The sequence below is a fragment of the Cydia amplana genome, chromosome 1 (genome assembly GCF_948474715.1).
Source record: "Cydia amplana chromosome 1, ilCydAmpl1.1, whole genome shotgun sequence".
NCBI lineage: Eukaryota > Metazoa > Arthropoda > Insecta > Lepidoptera > Tortricidae > Cydia > Cydia amplana.
In genome coordinates this window covers 13964392-13984509 of record NC_086069.1, presented here as the reverse complement: position 1 = coordinate 13984509, position 20118 = coordinate 13964392, and the positions used below count along the sequence as shown (strand labels likewise).

The window sequence follows — 20118 nt, the reverse complement described above, 5'->3', positions numbered from 1 at the left end:
GTAAAAGAAAATATTATAAACATATATAGGTCTAGGGTTACCGGATCCCAATCTGGAACTTCCTGACAAAATTCCTGATTTGTGAATTTTTTCCTGACGCTCGTATCGGTGGGCGACGGGGGGGTCTAGCCGTATGCGATATCTATGCTTGATAAGTAAATTTGAATAATGTACCTTTTAAGGTACATATTGTTAATTTACTAAAATTCCTGACATTTTCGTATTCCGGCCGCATTCCTGACAAAAGGCCAAAATTCCTGACATGTCAGGAAAATTCCTGACGTCTGGTAACCCTATATAGGTGTAACCTTAAGAGCCAACAGGAGCTGAGATTTAAATATTTTAGGTAAATATACCCGTCTCGCTAACGGAAGCGGTAGTGCGATAAGGACAAGGCGAAAAATCCTGCGTAAAAATCTCAAAAATCGAGGTTTCGTACTCGACTGTTTCCTCCTCCAAAACTTAACCAATCGTAACCAAATTTGGAAATTTAAATGATTATGACATTATCTGTGTCGGACCGTTTTGCTTTTTTGGCTAATTGATATAAGTTTTGAATAGCGCGCATAGTCAATTAGGCCATTTTGGCCATTTTCGAAGGGCTCTAGCGCCTTAAAAAACAAAAATATCAAAAAAAGCAAAACGGTCCGACACAGATATTGACAATATTAATCTGTGTTGAAAAAATCATTGCTCTAGCTTCAAAACCCACGGAGGAAACAGTCGAGTACGTTTGTATGGAGAAATGACCACTCCTGTTGGCTCTTAAACCTATTCTTTAAAAAAAATGGAATATAGGTAATAATTTTTTTTGAACAATCTTAGAACTATGTAGTTACGGCCTTGACTTGAATTCCACTTCCTTGCAAGATCGGTTAGTTAATAGCATCGAAGTAATCGATAAATAATTAGTTCAGTAAGTATCAAAACCGTGCCAGTAAACCTGCTATTTGACAACTGTAGAAAACTGAACCTAATTGTAATCTACAGTCCCTTCCGAAAAAATGCATGATTCTCGGCATACCTACATGTAGAAATGTTGGTATAAAAAATATCTACGTTTTTTGGAAAAGTGCATGCCATGTTTCATGATTTTTTCTGGATGGAATTAACTTTTTCAATTTTGTCAGGGAAATTACTCGAACTATTTTCATACTATGTTGCTTGCTCAAGTGCAATAAGAACGTTTCCATCTGGAATTTCAACAGAAATTCTGATAGAAAACGTTTTTATGGCAGATCAAGCATAAGTACCTTTCTCAGATGAAAAGCCACATATAAATAAATGACATTAAAGGTATACCTAAAGTATACCTAAGTAAAGGTACTTTTCTTTGGCCAAGCTATAGTTATCATTGCCTAAAATGGTGCAAGTTATATTTCTTTTTCATCAATTGGAACTAAAAGTTAGATTTTAATCTTCGTTAAATACAAATAAATAGGCACTAAATGGTCCAAACGGGATTTTGCCACGGCTCATGGGAGCCTGGGGTCGGCTTGGCAACTAATCCCAAGAATTGACTAGATTTTAGGAAAGCGACTGCCATCTGATCTTTCAATCCAGAGTGTAAACTAGGCCTTATTGGGATTAGTCCGGTTTCCTCACGATGTTTTCCTTCACCGAAAAGCGACTGGTAAGTGTCAAATGATATTCGTACATAAGTTCCGACTCATTGAACCCGCGACCTCCGGATTGCAAGTCACCACAAAATACGAATACGTATACGAACCAAGTCAGGTTCTAAGTAAAAAAGTCGGGTTATTCGTCGACCGCCATTTTGGTAACATAGCCTCGTGATTCATTTCTTTGTTTTTGCTTATTAATATTGTTTAAAGTGTAATATTGATAGCGTATTATGCAGTAAACTAATGTGGAAGTGTGCAGATAATGAAAAAATAATCATGAAACGCGTTTAACCACCATTCTGGCGTCAACGCCGGGTAGCCCACGCGGGTTCTTGTAAAGTCTAGCTATCGCCTTACAAGAACTGAGAACCCGATTACCGAACAACGTCGTGCTCTAGAGCATTTATTTTGGTATTTCTACCTCTAACCGTGGCTGGCTAGAGCCCTAGAGGTCATAATTTTATACTTTTATACCGTACACTGGCTGAATTTTATTACAAATAATATTAATTCGATCCCACGTGGGATCCAATTTGACGTTGGCGAAATCATCGACAGTATCGATGGAGCCATATTACCCAAAGATTGAATTGAAGTAAAAAAGTCAAGGTATAAAACTAGTTTTACTTTGAAAATATTAACGTTTACAATTTAATTATTTTGTTTATGTTTAAGAATATTAAATTTGCTTAATTTAATAGTAGTTTTAATAGACGTGTTAAAATATTTTTCTATTCCCGTACTTTTATTTGTCATTTAAAGGGTCGTGCGCACCCCTTTAAAAACCCTACCTTATAGTTGTCAAGACAAGTCTTTAGTCTATTCCCCAAAAAAGCATTTGTGCATACACGCAGTATCTTTTTGGCACTTTTTCGATACTTCGTGTAATGACCACTTAAAAAATATTGAATGAAATACATTGTTGCCAATCTTATTTTAAACGTCATCTCTGACAAATAAGTGAACCACAGACATGTTTTTTTTTTAATTTCATTCATTCTTTTTCCGCCCGTACCCTCCATTTTTGCTACTTCTTGAATAAAAAATATTTGTTAAATTTACAATTTTATTTTAAAGTAAGTGCTTGGTCGTAGAAAAAGTATTGTATGCAACGTTGTTTAACTAAGTCAAAGTAACTACGGCGGTGAAAATATTGCAAACTCAAGTCTTTAATTCACTCCAGCCTGCTGGGGCTGTCGTGAATCTATAGCTAGTCCTCGTTTGCAAAATTGAATTTCGTTGCACAATGTACGGAATTATTCCGTGGCTACCACAGGTGGCTACTTAATATTATATTTATCGCGTCGTTGTTAATATATTGTGTTTCTATGTTATTGTTACCTATCTGACGCGGCGCGGTTGTAATCACTGTAAAGAAAGAGTCCTCTCGCTCGGTGTTCTTGTTATGCCACAGCGCCAGTTACGACAAAAGCTATAGACAGGTGGAAATCGGCCTGTTTCGAGAAAAGTCGTCGACATCTCTTCTAAATACCTAAAACTGGTATGGATGTGTTCCTCGTGATTTCTAGAATACGAAATGACCGGTTTTAGTTTATGGAGAGGGGGACGGGTCGAAAAAAAGGGGGGCAAAGATGGCGGCCGGCCATTATTGATATTTGTTCACATCTTGAGTCCTATGGGACCGATCGGTTCGTGTGAGGTGTCGTTTGAAAGAGTATTAAACGTGCTATTATTGTTTCATAATAACCGTAGTCATAACTGTAGTCGTTTACAAAATATTTTAAAATATTTGATTTTATACCGTGCATGGATGGCATAAGTACTGATTAAATATGCGCCTAACTCAATAAATTACAACAATACCGCAATTATTTTATTACAAAATATACGAGACATTTCATTAGCTTACCAAAAACATAAGTTTTATTGGCGTATGATATTATATAACCAATTAATAACGAATTTTGTTCAGCATGGGTCACTACGCACCGTCACGTAAATGGCGGGCGACCGACGTAAACTTTTCATTATTTCTCGGGTTCTATTTTATTGATCAATTGCTGATAGGTACCATTTGAAAGGTTATTAAACGTATAATAAATGGTTTCTAATAGCCGTAGTCATAACTTTAGTAATTTACAAAATATTTTAAAATATTTGATTTTTTTACCGTGCATGGATGGCATAAGTACTGATAAAATATGCGTCTAACTCAATAAATTATAACTTTACTCCAATAATATTCTTACAAAATGTACGTGAAATTTCATTAGCTTTCCAAAAATATAAGTTTTATTGGTGTATGATATTATATAACCGAGTAATTACGAATTTTGTTCAACATGGGTCACTAAGCGCCGTCACGTAAATGGCAGGAGATCGGCGTCAACTTTTCATTATTTCTCGGGTTTTATTTTATTGATCAGTTCGTGATAGATACCATTTGAAAGAATATTAAACGTACTATAATTGGTTTTCAATAACTGTAGTCATAACTTTAGTCATTTTCAAAATAATTGAAAACATGATTTTTTACCGTGCATGCACATAAGTACTGCTAAAACATGGTTCTAACTTAATAAATTATAACTTTATCGCAATTAATGTATTGACAAAATATACGAGACATTTCATTATCTTTCCAAAAACATAAGATTATATATATAACATATTATTATTGGTGTAAGATATTATATAACCAAGTAATAATGAATTTTGTTCAGCATGGGTCACTGCGCACCGTCATATAAATCCCAACAAACAATTAGGCGACACTTAGCACCTATTTTCTTACCTAAAGACAGCCTGGCTCTAGAATAGCTACATCTATAGTCTTAGTTTACAGTTTACAGGCTCTGGTGAGATAAAAGTGTTTAAAAGGTTCATCTAAAGATTTAAGATCTACAGTAGCTGTTTTGGGCGCTATATTGCATGTTAAGCTGCTAGTATTATAGCTTATAGCTCAAAGTGAATTGAACAACCTTAACATCTATATGAGTAATAATCTGCAATTTGCACTTAAGGTTCTAAACGTGTGATAAAGCCTTCTACTTATAGCTTTTTATATCGCAATCGCTACTTAACTCTCTTGTATGACTTACAGTCGAACAGAGAAATCATGAGTCGCTATTATAGATCTAAGATCATGTAGTTACAGACGAGCGTTATTTAAATACCGTAGTACATCTTATAACTGTCAATAGAGTCATACTTACAAGCTAAAACTACAATGCCAAACGCCAATGAATCAATAGGTAAGCAAAAACTATAAATTAGACCGTAAAATAAAATAGTAAATAAATATAATATAGATAGTTTACTCAATATTGACCTTATCTTACTATTACTATACTTAAAACCGGACTTCACGGATAGTTATTATGTGGACATACGCTGCTACTCAAATAGTAGTCACTTATTTTGCATCCTGGAGCGTGCGGCGACAAATATCTCTTTAACGCCACAAGCCTCAGATCTCTATAAAAAGGTGATTTTAAATTATTAACTACGGAGTGGGTTTGAAAACGTTTTACGTGTAGACGCGTGAGTCAAATAACAACACAGATATTAAGTACTTCATATGCAGTGGTTTTGCAATCATGAAAGCTACGAACTTAACGATGTTATGAACCTAGAACTGGGCTTTTGTCAAAAGAGTCAAACTATACTTAAGTTTCCTGTGATAAAAAAACAAAACAAACAAACCATCATTTATATCGATATTTTATCATTTTGGATACCTACATTATAAAATGTACTGTCAAACAATAATAGAATGCTGCTGGTCTACCAGGCGCTCGCCGCGCCGTGTGTTTGCTTGCTTGGCGAAATTGGTCCTGGCATACCTACATATATGTTTATAGTTGTACGGTAACTAAACAATATTTTTGGAAAGTTAATAAATAGTTTGCTGATTTTACTCTAAAAATTTCACGCTATATTTACTACATTATCTCTTTCTCAAATTATTTCAGTCACTAAGCAAACCTCTAAGGTAAAAATTAAACATTTTCTTTAATATTTTTAAAATGGTTATTTTGGGCCTCAGATTTCAAACAATCGAGTATTCACAGAAAATTTAATATGCTTGCAAATGGTATCCACCATGTATCAGAAAAATAGAACCTGAAATATAATGAAAACTCAACGATGGCCGGGCTCCATTTACGTGACGGTGCACAGTACCCATGCTGAACAAAATTCATGATTACTTAGTTATACAACATTATAAAGCAATAAAACTTATATTTTTGGATAGCTCATAAAATTTCCCGTATATTTTGAAAATATTTATTGCGGTAATGTTATAATCTATTGAGTTAGAAGCATGTTTTACCAGTACTTATGTCCATGCACGGTAAAAATCATATATTTTCAATTATTTTGTAAATGACTACAGTTATGACTACGGTTATTAGAAACCAATTATTGTACATTTAACATTCTTTCTAATGGTATCCATCACCAACTGATCAGTAAAATAGAACCCGAGAAACAATGAACAGTTGAGGTCGGTCGCCCGCCATTTACGTGACGGTGCGTAGTGACCCATGCTGAACAAAATTCATCATTACATGGTTATATAATACCATACACCAATAAACCTTATGTTTTTAGAAAGCTAATGAAATTTCTCGTATATTTTGTAATAACATTAATTGCGGTAAAGTTATAATTTATTGAGTTAGACGCATGTTTTGTCAGTACTTATGCCATCCATGCACGGTAAAAAATCATATATTTTAAAATATTTTCTAAACGACTACAGTTATGACTACAGTTATTATGAAGCAATAATAGCACGTTTAATACTCTTTCAAACGACACCTGAAACGAACCGATCGGTCCCATAGGACTCAAGATGTGAACAAATATCAATGCTGGTCGGCCGCCCACATTCCCCCCCTTTTTATCGACACGTCCCCCTCTCCATAAACTAAAACCGGTCAATTCGTATTCTAGAGACCACGAGGAACACATCCATACCAGTTTTAGGTATTTAGAAGAGATGTCTACGAAAATCGTGAAGGAGACGACTTGTGTTTAATTTAACGCCAGACTACTACAAGAGTTTGTGTGCCTCTTCATGAAGCCAAGCGCAAGCTACGGGCGCCGCCAAAAAACAAGTTAAGTAACCAAATAATTAACTTTTTTATTTGTTACTCATTTTTGTTGTGGTTTTGTTTGTGCTTTGTCTTTCATATCCTATTTAATGTTTAAGATGCAAGATGGTGATGTAATTTTACTAATAGTGGCGGCATACATACGCATTTCTAAAAGATACTTGGTGGCGTTGGTCTGCATTTGTGGAATTCACCTGCCGTCCAACAACGAGCAGTGCAACGTTACGTATATTATTCAAGTAACATAACTAAACTAAGTTCTATTCTTGGTAAATTCATGTTTCGGTGGCCGGGCTCAGATCACGATATGATGTACCTAACTAACATACTAAGATATATAGGAAATAAAATGTTTAATTAAATAAGTTCGTAGTTCATTAATTCTACCCAAGACATACATTTAAATGGTACATATACACCTATATATTTTATCACATAAAGCTTTATCAACTAAGTGGCTATATACAAAGTGAATGTCTTCTTTGGAAACTATTTCAAATGCAAACCAAATCGTAATCCCTTTTTTTATTTCAGAATTGGAGAAGCCAAGGATATCATTGAAACAAATAAGAATGCACCGGCAGTCTCCCGGTAGCCCTGAAGACGGCCATCAGAAGCGAGGGCGCAACTCGAAGGAAGGCCACATCTCCTCGCAAACGGATGTCAAGTCTGATCATACTGCGTCAGGCCAGGCTGATCTCAGTGGAAGAGCTGATGCTATACCTTTATTTGACCCAGAAAATCCAGAATTATTAACACAGGAATGGATTAGCAATATTGATCTTCTCGGTTTCAAATACGATTGGTCGGACACTGTAAAAGCCTTTTACATGCAAAAGAGGTTAACAGGAATCGCTAAAAATTGGCTCTCGTCAATACGTCACAGTGACAGTTTGACCTGGCCCGAATGGAAAGACAAATTGTTAGAAGCCTTTCCTCCTCGGAGAGTAAGCTACCTGAATCTCCTGCATTGGAGGACGAAAATGATAATAGAAGATAAAAGTAAAATAAAAGCGAACAGCGTGCACGAGATAAATGCCAAAAGAGCATACGCTTGTCTCATGGAAGGTTGGCCTTTACAAATGAAGACTCCAGCTCATTGGGCCCACTACAACAACGGGTACGAGACGCAATACTCTTTATACCCTGATTACTTATACCTCGCAGATAGAGAAGACCCTCGAAATAACGCTCCGCAGATTCGACCAATAAATTTGAATAAAGCTGATCATAAATTCGGCATGAGCAGATATGACGCGATCACTCCAGATGAAGAGAGGAGAGGATCCTGTTGTTGTAATGATGATAAAGCTTGTATGCGAGGTCATTGTTCAACAATTAGGCAAAATGAAATGAGACCATCGTGTATCATTCAACGCAATCAAATACCCGTAGACAGAAGCTGGCATCAGCCGTGCTCTACATTAACGTCTAGCTCCTCCTCGCCGTCGATTGCAAATCCGGCACCGGATTACTCGAATGATCAGGTAAATAATCCTTTTTGTAATAAGACCAGGGAAGTAGGCTATGTGCCCAATCTAGAAATAAAGGTAACGGCAAAACAGTAAAAGCGCTTTCACCGTTATAGGTATTTTCACTGGCTTCATAAAGAGATGGGAACCTTCTCCGTTTTTGAAGTCAGGGGAAAATCTTTTATTTATATGTTCACCGATTACTCGATATTATTAGACAGATTATGTTTTTTTTTGTTTCAAACTATATGCTTTCTATTTTGTCCCATTGTCATCCAGGCAGGATCAGATAATAAAGGGAACCCTTCAAATATTATAGGCACACTTACCCATCAGTAAATTTGGTCTCGGAGAAAGTGGAATTGCTGATGAGTACTATAAAATGATGACGTTTTAAAAAACGGTTCTTTTTTGTTCAAAGTTGAGTATAAAAGTATGAGTCTACAGTAGAAGAGCATCTAGGCAATCTTTAGGGAGGACAAACTTTCATTTCTAGAGTTGAGCGTAGTGATGGGTAGGACATCAATTTAAAATGAGTTTGTATGAGTACCTCATTTTCTAAAATGAGGTGTTACAATGTCTTACTTCAAATGAGGTGAGGTACTAGCATATTTTCAGCGTCGACTATTCCATTAATTCCAACAGCGACATTTTTTTTAATGTATATTCATTTTTATGTATTCATCACTTCCTTTATAAATAAATAAATAAATAGTAATATTTAATTGGAGTGCAATTCTGGAGGTTAAGAATAGAACTTTTAGGAGAAAGATAATTTTAGAATCAAACTAAGAACAAAGTACCTACATACCACATAGCAGCTTAATTTGCTGCTTTTATGAAACTTGTTCTAATTTAGCACTTTTTTATTGTTAGATTGTTTAGTCCTCCTCCTTGCAACTTGATATAATTTTAAGTATGATAATCACTTGCGACCCGCAACGGATTTTGATGCGGTTTTTTTTTAATAGATAGAGTGATTTTGTGATGCGCGCGAGTAAATGAGTAAAATGAATAGAGGAGTGAAGTAAGACATTTTTGCGGTACGAAGTACTGCGACAAATTAACAAAATGAGTGGTACAAATGAGGTGCCTCACGAGTGAGCGACTCAACACTAGTTGAGCGGTCTTAATACTGACCTTAATAATACTAATAAATTTAATATAAATCTCTAATGTCAGTGTCTCAGTGATCATAACCTAAAATCAAAAATACGAATTTAAAAAAAAAATATTGCAGAAGCATATGGCTGTCCAATATAGTTTCCCAAAATATCTGCAGCCAATTTATCAAAATCAATATTCCTGCCTTACCAAATTCACTACTTTAGTTAGGTTAGGTGATTCGCTTACTTTATTTATCTTAATAATAACTATTTTTTGTTTCAGGACTCACGCGAGCCAAAGAATCTGACTGTATGATATTAGTCTAATCTAAATAATAAGCTTAAGTATGTTACAGCACAATGTTGTGGTAACAAACTACACTAGAATTATACTATGCGTATAGGGTTTGCAATCCGGATCCGAAATGTATGCAATTATCCGGATCTGGATCCGGATCCGAGGATCTTCCCATACATTTCGGATCCGTCGTGCAAACCCTATATGCGTAGTAGGTACCATGGACCTATAATATTACGGACAGAGTTTCGCTTACAACACAACTGTGATTCCAACATCCACCAGTTTGATAGTATTTACGCGTGACACACACACATTGACAGCCCACATCCACCAGTTTGCCGTCAGACGAATCGAAACGTCATTGAAGTAAACATGTCGAAGAAAAATATAAAATATGCCGGCATGCGTAGTTAAATCCTGCTAGAATTGTACCGATCGAAAGAAAAAAAGTCACGGAATAACTTTTCATACTTAAATTTAACAATTAGTACGTAAAATCACGATAATTTGTTGTTTATAAATTATCAAACTGCAAAACAGGAGTGTGACCAGTAACATGAATAGGGTAATTTCCCGAAAGTAGGGTAATTGCTACCCTTCTTATTAAATCATTATGTATTAAGAGATCATTTAGGTAAATGGTTAAATTATTGATTGTGCATTTCAAACTAGGTCGGTATGGTAATTTCCCGATACTAAGGAGATTAGACGCTTACATGCATGTTTGATAGTTAACGTTTGTTTGTTATGTTATTGAAAACCAGATATGTTTCAAGTTAAACGTATAAATTAAAAAAACACGACGAACTGATTTCATTACGATGCTAAGTATCATTAGGTATTGAAAATAATGTTTGCACAAAGTAATTGTGCAATATTGCGCATTTTCAAGACCTATAAAATCAGATACGTACACACCTTTTTTATTGTCTAACGTAAAACTGTCCTATTTTATTTATTTGAAAAGAAGGACGATATTAAAAATAATTGTTTCACCATTAGGGGAGAATTTGTGTTACATGGTAACACTCGTCTACACGCACACATTCAAACCGTCCGCCATTGCAGTGTCACAGTTTGTCTTAGGTGACAGTCCGTCCGTAATATTCTAGGTCCATGGTAGGTACCCTGTCGGGGTATTAGCCATAAACGGCTTCACATTATATTACGACGATTTTCCGTAAAGTGGATCAGCATTCCCTGGTTTGAAAAATATGTGATTCTTTACCACACCACTGCCTATATTTAAATTATGTAATTCATAATAATGGGATAGCTCATCAATGTTTATAAGTTAGTTCAGGACTTTTTTTTTCATCTTTTACACAGAGTGATAAGTAGCAACACTAGCAACTAAGTATAGGTAGGTTTATGATACATGGAAACAGATTGATATTGATTAATGGATATAAAAAAACCCTCAGTCATTAAATATAAGTTAGTTAATCAAATTGTATTTGCGTTTCAATTTGTATATCTAGTTAATATTATAAGTAGTCATTGAAGTTAAGAAAGGTCCGTTACAATAGAGCGACTGGCTCATGCAACTTATATTGATACAACTAGGCTAAAAATATGCAAACCGGTTTTTTTATCACTTGGTGCCAGACGCTGTTCGTACAAACTGATTAAATTGTCTGGTATGGAGGTAAAAACTTCGATCAACACGGGCTTCCGACAGGTCGGAAGGGATAGGCCCAAGCGATATCTTGACATTCAAATCATTCTGCCATTTTTCGCGGGGGGGAACGTGCACACAGTCGCACTTCTCACACACTTACGTACAAAATCCAATCTGTAATGTAATGACGACACAAATACATAGAAAATGACATCCTACACAGACAAATCTTGCACACCTCGATCTGTTTTTGTGTACGGACGAATCACAAGTGTCACAACACGCACACTAACACATTTTCGTCAAATAATTTTATTGTTTTCTGAGAGATGAGAAGTCGGATTTGTCGCTCGACCGATCCGCAATTTGTACTGGGCGAGCAAAATCGATAAATCCAGCAATTACATGAGACTAAAATATAATAATTGTGTTTAAATGTTATTAAACGTATGACATGTAAAAAAAATATTACATGTGAAATGTAACACTTTCTTTTTGTAAATTTAATGTCCCCGACCTCTTTTTACAACAAAAAACCGAGCAATTAGGCATTTATTCTGCTGCATGCTGTGTTCACTCGCGCGTTTGGACTTTGGACTCTGTCTAGTTAAAAATCCGAGCGCAACTAGTTTTATTACCCGCGCTAGATCAGTTATCTTGTACCTAGGCAGAGGGGAAATAGTGCGAATGCCGCATCCCTTCCGTGTTGATCGAAGGGTAAAAATGAAATTGGCTTGCCGATCCCGTTTTATTCGATTGTAATGTAAGATTGTTTGTGACCGATCAAATCAGCAGGCGTAGGCGCGGACGCTAAAATGCCAGTTTTCGATGCTAGTAGGTATGCGCGGTTGGGGGCATTTTTTTACTTACAAGGACGGTCACCATAAAACTGGTGATTATATTATACATATACGTGTAGAACTGTAGACGCTAAATGAGGTTGACGCCAATTTAATTTGTCAATTTCATCGTCCCGTCTTGACGCCCGCTTACTTAACTGAAACGGATCCCACGAACGATGTAGGATGTAAGCTTGGACGATAATTGTACCTTCCGAATTAGTTTTGTAAACTTTGAATATGTTTATTGTATTCTTGTACCTACACTTTAATCTTCGAATAGGGGGTATTACTGCAATGTTTTGCCGTCAGAGTGACGCACTATAGCGCCTATCGTAAACCATAGAGTAACTTTTACATACTGTGCCTTAAACAGTTTTTTGACAAGTTTTCAAAGACAATAAAATATAACATTGATGCATCAAGGCGGTGTGTTTACAAAGGGTCTACCGGGAAACGCGAAATCGGAATCTAATTAGGTATCTACCTCTTTATCGCTCGAACATGCAAGAGTGATATAGAGTCGGTCCAAGAAAAGTCTGCAGCGGATTTGATAGCCCACGCAATGCAAGTGTTTTTTTAATTAAACGTCAAACGTCTATGAAATTATGACGTATAAATAACACTTGCACTGCGTGGGCTATCAAATCCGCTGCAGACTTTTCTTGGTCCGACTCTAGTGGTTAAATAACGAAATTTTGATTGCCTGGTTTCGCGGTAGACCCTCGATTATGATGGATTCTGGTAGTGGCGCCCTCTGCGCAGAGTTTCGCGTAATATTCCCTATTAGTAGTTGACGGGCTACAACCTACAACCTAAAAGCGACATTAATGTAATTACCTACCTACCTACACTATATGTATGTATGTATGTATAAACTCTTTATTGTACAAAACACAAATACTATACTTCTGATGGCATCGAATGATGGTCCCTATGACAGATCATTTTTATATGGAGTAGCGTAAGTGTAAGGCCTGAGTGGACGCTCGAGTTGGGTGTGCAGCGGGGCTGGGCGTGCGGCGTGCATGTTAAACAAATGCAAACGTATAGGAGCGGCCTTAGTGCACGCTGCTCAAATTAATCCTGACCGCGACGCCACGCTGCACGCCCCGCCGAACGCTCCGCTTCGAGCGTCTACTCAGGCCTTACACTTAAATGGAAGAACTCTAGCAAATTTATTTAGAAATGTAACACCTGTAATAAAAACATGGTAAAACATATTTCTTCAATTACTTTTTAAACTAAGCCCCGCCAAAAGAGACTCCAATGAACTGTCATAGGGAACTTCATTCGACGCGAGAGGTATTAGAGTCGGACCACGCTAAGTTTTCATGCCAAGTGCTACGTAAGTATATGGAGCTTATAGTGCATTCTTACAGTCAAGTTAGTGCAAAATAGCGTGGTCAGAGTCTATATGACATCCACTGCTGAACTGAAATGTTTGAAGTTTGAACATCAATTCTCCAGGGATAGGTAATAAGTATACATATATGTGAGAGTATCTTAGACCGAGGCGAATCGCATCAGACTAAAAAACGTTGATATCTAAAATATTGCTCGTGACTGGCGTCGCAAGCTATGTTCGGCTCATATTAATGCAATATATTTCGAATATCATCGGATTTTCCATCTTGATCCAATTTGCCCTATGATCCGATTCGCCTCGGTCTGCTATACTAATAAAACCGAGTTAATTAAGCCCACCAGGGTAAATTATGTTAATAATTACTGGACTGCAGTCTCAAAATATAAATACTCCACGTTTATTGTAAGTAATTGAACTATGTGTACATATGTAATACACATATTCTGTATAAAATATATTATTTAGGTAAATCAATTTTTTAACAAGCAGATACGTCTGCGAGCGATATTCCAAATTTTATATTAAAGGAAAAAATGGAAAAAGTTATGCTTCCGGCAGGACTTGAACCCGCATCCTCCACAATCCGCCCCAAAGGCGCCCAAAAGGAAGGAATGGAAAGATTTCCGATGTCCTGGTAGGCTTCCGTAGCTCAATTGGTTAAGAGCAACATACGGATTTTGGAGGATGCGGGTTCAAGTCCTGCCGGAAGCGTAACTTTCTCCATTTTTTCCTTTAATATAAAATTTGGTACCTATATTATTTAGGTAGTCTAGTCTTATCAGGAAATAACAAAAAATGTAAAATATACAGGTAATTGAAACGTTAACCACGCTTGTTGTTTTAGAATATATTTATTAGAGATGCCTCGAATAGTGGTTTTGGCCGAATACCGAATATTCGGCGACCGAATATTCGGCATGACATGCGAACATTTTGAGTCACAATTATTATGAAAACTGGTCGCTAACAAAGCTCAACGTTAGATGACGTTAACTATGATTATATTTTTATTGAAAAGCATTAATGAATAGAGTCAAACAAAACAGACTCATGATAAAAATAAAATGTTTTTAATCAACAAATCCTCAAAAAAGGGTTTAACAACTTTCCAAGAACACATTCTATAGGTATATAATGTATATATTTACCTACATAGTTTTTGGTTATTTTAATTGTGCAATTTTTCTTTTTAAATAGGTGCAACAGATATTCTGTATTCGGCCGAACAGTATAGGCAACATTCGGCAAAGTGGCCGAATACCGAATAGTTGCCGAATATTCGTAGCATCTCTAATATTTATACATAATTATTATAGATGCATATACCTACACACATTTTTAAAATATATATATTTCGTATTAAACCAAGCCTGCTGGTAATAAAAAATCTCATAATTTCAACAGTTCTCTCTCTCTCTCTCTCCCTCTCACTATAGATCTTATGAGATTCACACGGTCGCCGAGTACGAGTGTAAAAATATTAAGCAGAATATTTAGAGAAATTCGAGACAGAGTATTTTTTTACATTCCAAATTTGTTCACAATGTTCTGATATTCCGTGAAACTGGAAACTCAGCCCGTCCATCGGTTCATGATCTTCGCAAGTCATCGGATACCGGTCGCAAGTGCCCGGGGTGGCGACCACGTGAATCTAGAAATGCTATGTTAATGAAACAGAGCTATAACCGCGAAAATCGAAGTTCGCAAATTGCGGGCATTTTTCTCTGTCACTCTAATTACGCCTTCATTGGAGTAAAAGAGAAATATCCCCGCAATTTCCGAATTTCGGTTTTCGCGGTAGAGCCTCAGGGACGGATAGTCTATCTCGCCGCGAGATACTGTCGCGCCAATCATGTGCTAGCCCGGCTGCTATTGCTAATAATAAAGTGAACGGGAACAAAACCGTTTAAAAAGCAATTTTACCCTTTACCCTATTTTTATGAAACCTATTCCAAGTTATTCACTATTAGTATGTCTCACAACAGTTTAAATTCGAATATAGATAACACGTTTTGTTATCTCCAAAAAGGTTAAGTAGTGCATGCCGGTGCTAATTTTTCTCCGAATGAGCTGTTACATAAATTTGAACCTTAATTACTATCACGATAAAGGTCATAAGTTCTGTCACAAAGTTTTGTTTTGACAGATAAAATGTAATACAAAGCTTTTAATTAAAAAAGTTAACCATGATTTGAAAGCTTGTTATATACTGATCATAACAAAATATAATTACTTAGTAAAAAATTTAGATTGCGACTTTATTTAATACTTGTTTACTTTAGGATTGTCGTTAGACGCGAATATGCGGTTGGATTATGAAAAATTATACTTTACAAAAATAGGTGCAATTGTTTATTTGTATTTACTTTATTAGAACGTTATTTTATCACCGGCATTTAGCTTCCAACAAGTCTGTAGTTTAGCTAATCTACCCTTCTAATACCCTTCAAACAGAATTAAGGGTACTTACTTATCAGCAACACGCTTATTTTTCACTGCCATCCAACGAATAGCTTTGGTAAAACGTGTAGGTACAGTTGCAATTTTGGCAGTCCAATACCCTTGAATTAAAAATCAAAAGATAAAATGCCCAGTTTTGCTTGATATAAGATAAAAAAGAAAAAGAAATAAATAGGGATCAAGATCCTTGAACAGGTCGCTTTTTTCTGAATATTACACAGAATTATGCAAAACTGAGACAGCAAATTACGTGAAATTATATTGTAAGTAATTCAGCATTAAATTAGCTTTCAGCCCATAGGTACATATGAATAGGTAATAAGGGATCATGTATGATTATGACATTATGAGATTGTACATATTTTATTAATTTAGTTACTGACTAATTTCCCTTTGATTAATATTACATATGTTGTTTTTCAGCTCCGGGCTATCTTGCTAATATATACGCAAAACGCAAAGGGACAGCCAAGAGCAGCACAAAGACGAGTGATTCTTTCGCGATGCCAAGTAGTAAGTTAAATTGTCTGTACCTATATATACCTACCTGCATGGTGCCCACGAGGAACCTCAAGAATTTTAACCACGCATTCCTCCGTACTCCATATAGTGTCAATTATAGAAATCAAAAGGCGCTTTAGTCTTGATGAAAAAAATATTTTGAATTACATACTTAGGTATATACGTTATACTATAATTATACGATGTATGTAAAAATGTCTCGTGGGTAGGGCTTGCAATTCGAATATTCGAATATTCGAATTTGTCGAATATTCGGCCGCTCAGGTTTCAAATATTCGAATATTTTTTATTACTATAAAAAAATCTATGTCATCCGCTGTAGTTACAGTTTCTGTGTGTTTTACGGGTATTTACAGTGAATGAGGAACGGTAGGTACCCAAATACGAAGGAAATTATATTTTTACTGTATTCCTCTCGATAGACTTCGTGAATACAGTGAAACCTAACTCAATTTAAAAGAAAACGAAATCAAAAAGTATGTTATTTTTACGGTGCGTAAGTTTTAAGTTAATGGGGCATTCTGTTTATTCAGTACAAGCGTACGTTAAGCGAATTTTTGAAGTCTAAACCTTGCCACTTATCGCAATTCTCATATTTAATCATACCAAACCTGCCCAACTTGGTAATCTAACCAAGCACCTTTAGCTGACGAATAAAATCCACCCAGTACTCAACTAAGTTTTTCCCTTAAATATTCCAATATTATATAATTAGCCGACCATTAGGAATAATAACTTGCCAAAACAAATAAAGTAAATAAAGATTCAAAATACAATGAAATTAAAGGCCTTTATACAGGCCTCTGAGTGATTTCAAGTTAATTTAAATCGGAAAATAATTACCTACTAAAAAAAATATTTTACATACCTAGGTGTTTGGATGGTTAAAGTTATATTATTTCACGCAACGACGCATTTATAATAAGTTTTATCTAGAAATATTAAATACGTCTAATTTTGGTGTTTTACTTGTTTTTATAAATGTGCCCATCTTATAAATAGTAGGATGATAAAATCTAGTCAATTAAGTGGATTTCTGACAAATATCCTTAGTTTTAGCAATATGTGAAAAAAGCTTTTGAATAGAACGATAATAAACCGATTTCTCGTTCATTTTCTTATTTTTTATAATATTCGAACACTGACTTAATATAAAAGAAATAGACACACAAAGCAGAACCAAAACGTCAAGAAATGTGGATCCCAATGACGTTTCGCACCATTTGCATTGATGATAAAAACGCTTACGTAAATTTTGAGTCAAGATAAATGTTTCGTACAGAAAAGAGCTTAATGTCGTAAGCATTAAGTGTCAAATTTGCAAACATAAGTACCAACACTGTTAAAAAATTTAGTCCGATGGCACTAAACGTAACGTATTTACGTCAAACAACGTCAAACGAGAATAATTAACGAATGGAGTCACTTTGGTACACTTTAATATGTATTACTGTACAGGAAAATATTAAAATTGAAGTAATAAATAAAACAAATTTAATTTAATCGGGAGCTCAAATAAAATTAATTCGTGGTTCAAATTCAAACAAATTTAATTTTTAATTCGTAAGTAGGTATACGTCTTTAAATACTAATTTCCTTGAAATTAAATTCTACTTATTAAATAACTGTGTATTTAAGATCTACATTTACTCATAGCACGAGTGCACGGGGACATTTAGATACTGATTGGATTTTTATTATAGTCTACCTATACTTTATAAAAAAAATCCTGTGGTTGTCACTGTGTTCCGACAGGTTTAGCATTTACAGTTAGTCGATATAAGCCCTTATTGGTGGTGTATATGTCGGAAACAGGGAAATGGGCCAAACACACAAGTGCCGTTTTGCCTTGTGTCTACACTCACCCTTACCTAGCTGCTGGACGAGAGAGGGGTCAGACGCGCGGGAGGAGTACATATGACCTTTTGAATGACATTACCTATCCATCCACGGCACGATCAAGCTCTGCCTTGTACCTTAATATTAAATATACTAAATTCTGTTATATATATACATTTTTGTGGAAGCTGATTATACTTTATATACGTCAAACCGTCTACTTCATTGAAGAGCACCGAATTATCCTACAATTTATGGTGACCCCCCGACGTGATCTGGATGACGCAACTGGAAGGCGAAGATATCCCGGAATAAGTGCATACCTACTGGATCCGAAGGAAGTACGCCCGTTCCTTTTAGTGTTCATCATTTCCTATAAAAAGTTATTATTCTCGACTTGTGTTAATTTAGTTCGATAATTCTAGTGCAATTAGTGCGGTTTGCGAGTTTAAGTAGGTACCACCGTTTGCAAAATTATTAATTAAACTTCGTAATTCTTCATTCCTTATGCATAATTAGCATTTAAATAGCTTATTTGTAGTTCTAAAATAAATAATACATACGTGTTGGTACCCTAAAACATTTAAATCTTCTATAAATTTCAACTTTAAAATTGTGTGTTAACACAGTGTTCCACAGTGTCCAACTTTCGTATTTTAAAGTTACTAGTTTTTCTTAAATACATTAGTCCCGCTTAAAAAACAAGTACTTATAGGTAGTTAAACATAATTGCCGACTATTTCAGGAAAATAACGGGATATAGGCTGGTGAGAACTAGCAATTTAGTCGACTACACTGCACAGCGGTTTCCAGCAGCGGCGCCGAGTTACACCGTGTCGCATTGCGTTGACCGCCCGGGACCTATAGTGCACATCTGTTATCAGCGATTACGAGGTTGGATTCATTTTTATTATCTTATAACTAACATCTTTGTTATTTTCGCCTGCATAATGACCGAATTAAAGGACCTTTTAAAACAACGGGCCACTTTAAGAGGCCGCGTAACATTATTTGAAAAGTTTTTAACGCCTTTAATGAATCTCGATAGTGTAACTGAGCGTAATAAATTAATAAACAACGAATTAAGCCTAAGATTATCTAAATTTCAAGAGTTGAGTTACACTTTCGACGAACTTCAAAGTAAAATTGAGGAATTAGACTCCGATACGTCAAAACAGATGGAAGAAAGGGAGCAAACAGAAAACCAGTTCTTCCAACTGATTGGCACCGCTCAAGAGTTTCTAGATGCGTTTAACGATAGCAAATTAAAACAAGGAGACGAGTCTTCATGTCGTGGCAGTTCCACATCAGTTACAAATCACGTTAAACTGCCACCCTTGAAAATTCCTCCTTTTAGCGGTGATACAAATAAATGGCTTCAGTTCCGAGATATGTACTTGTCTCTCATTCACAATAATGAAAATCTAGACAACATAAGTAAATTCCATTATTTAAAATCATACTTGGAGGGTTCCGCCCTGGCAGTCATTAATTCGGTCAGCGTCTCGGCAGATAATTATCAAATTGCTTGGTCGTTGCTCTGTGACAGGTACAATAATAAGCGTCTATTAATTAACGAACACATTAAATGTCTATTCTCGATTGAGGCGCTCTCTAAAGAGTCCGACCGAGGCCTACGCAACTTAGTCGATGCAATTTCGAAAAATTTAAGTGCTTTGAAATTGTTAGGCGAGCCCACTGATAGTTGGGGCACGATTATCATTTATATAGGCTCATCGAAGTTGGACTCGGTAACCGCGAGAAATTGGGAGGAGCATCGGAGCAAATTAGAGACCCATACTTTGGACGATTTTTTCAACTTTCTTCGTCAAAGGGCAACTGTATTAGAAACAGTCTACGCCGCTAAAACGTCAAATAAT

The 20118-nt window shown here is 35.8% G+C and overlaps 1 protein-coding gene across 2 annotated transcripts in view; it reads left to right on the top strand.

Moving 5' to 3' along the window:
• Positions 1-20118, top strand: part of LOC134648046 (uncharacterized) — a 51813-nt gene that overhangs the window by 23292 nt on the left and 8403 nt on the right. Inside the window, exons 8-9 of one of the 2 annotated variants that reach the window (XM_063502484.1) lie at positions 7244-8196; positions 16301-16390. In XM_063502484.1, coding sequence (XP_063358554.1) covers positions 7244-8196; positions 16301-16390 — 1043 coding nt within the window. Of the gene's footprint in view, positions 1-7243; positions 8197-9570; positions 9615-16300; positions 16391-20118 lie in introns of those variants that run through there. The other variant, XM_063502492.1, reaches the window with a different exon arrangement.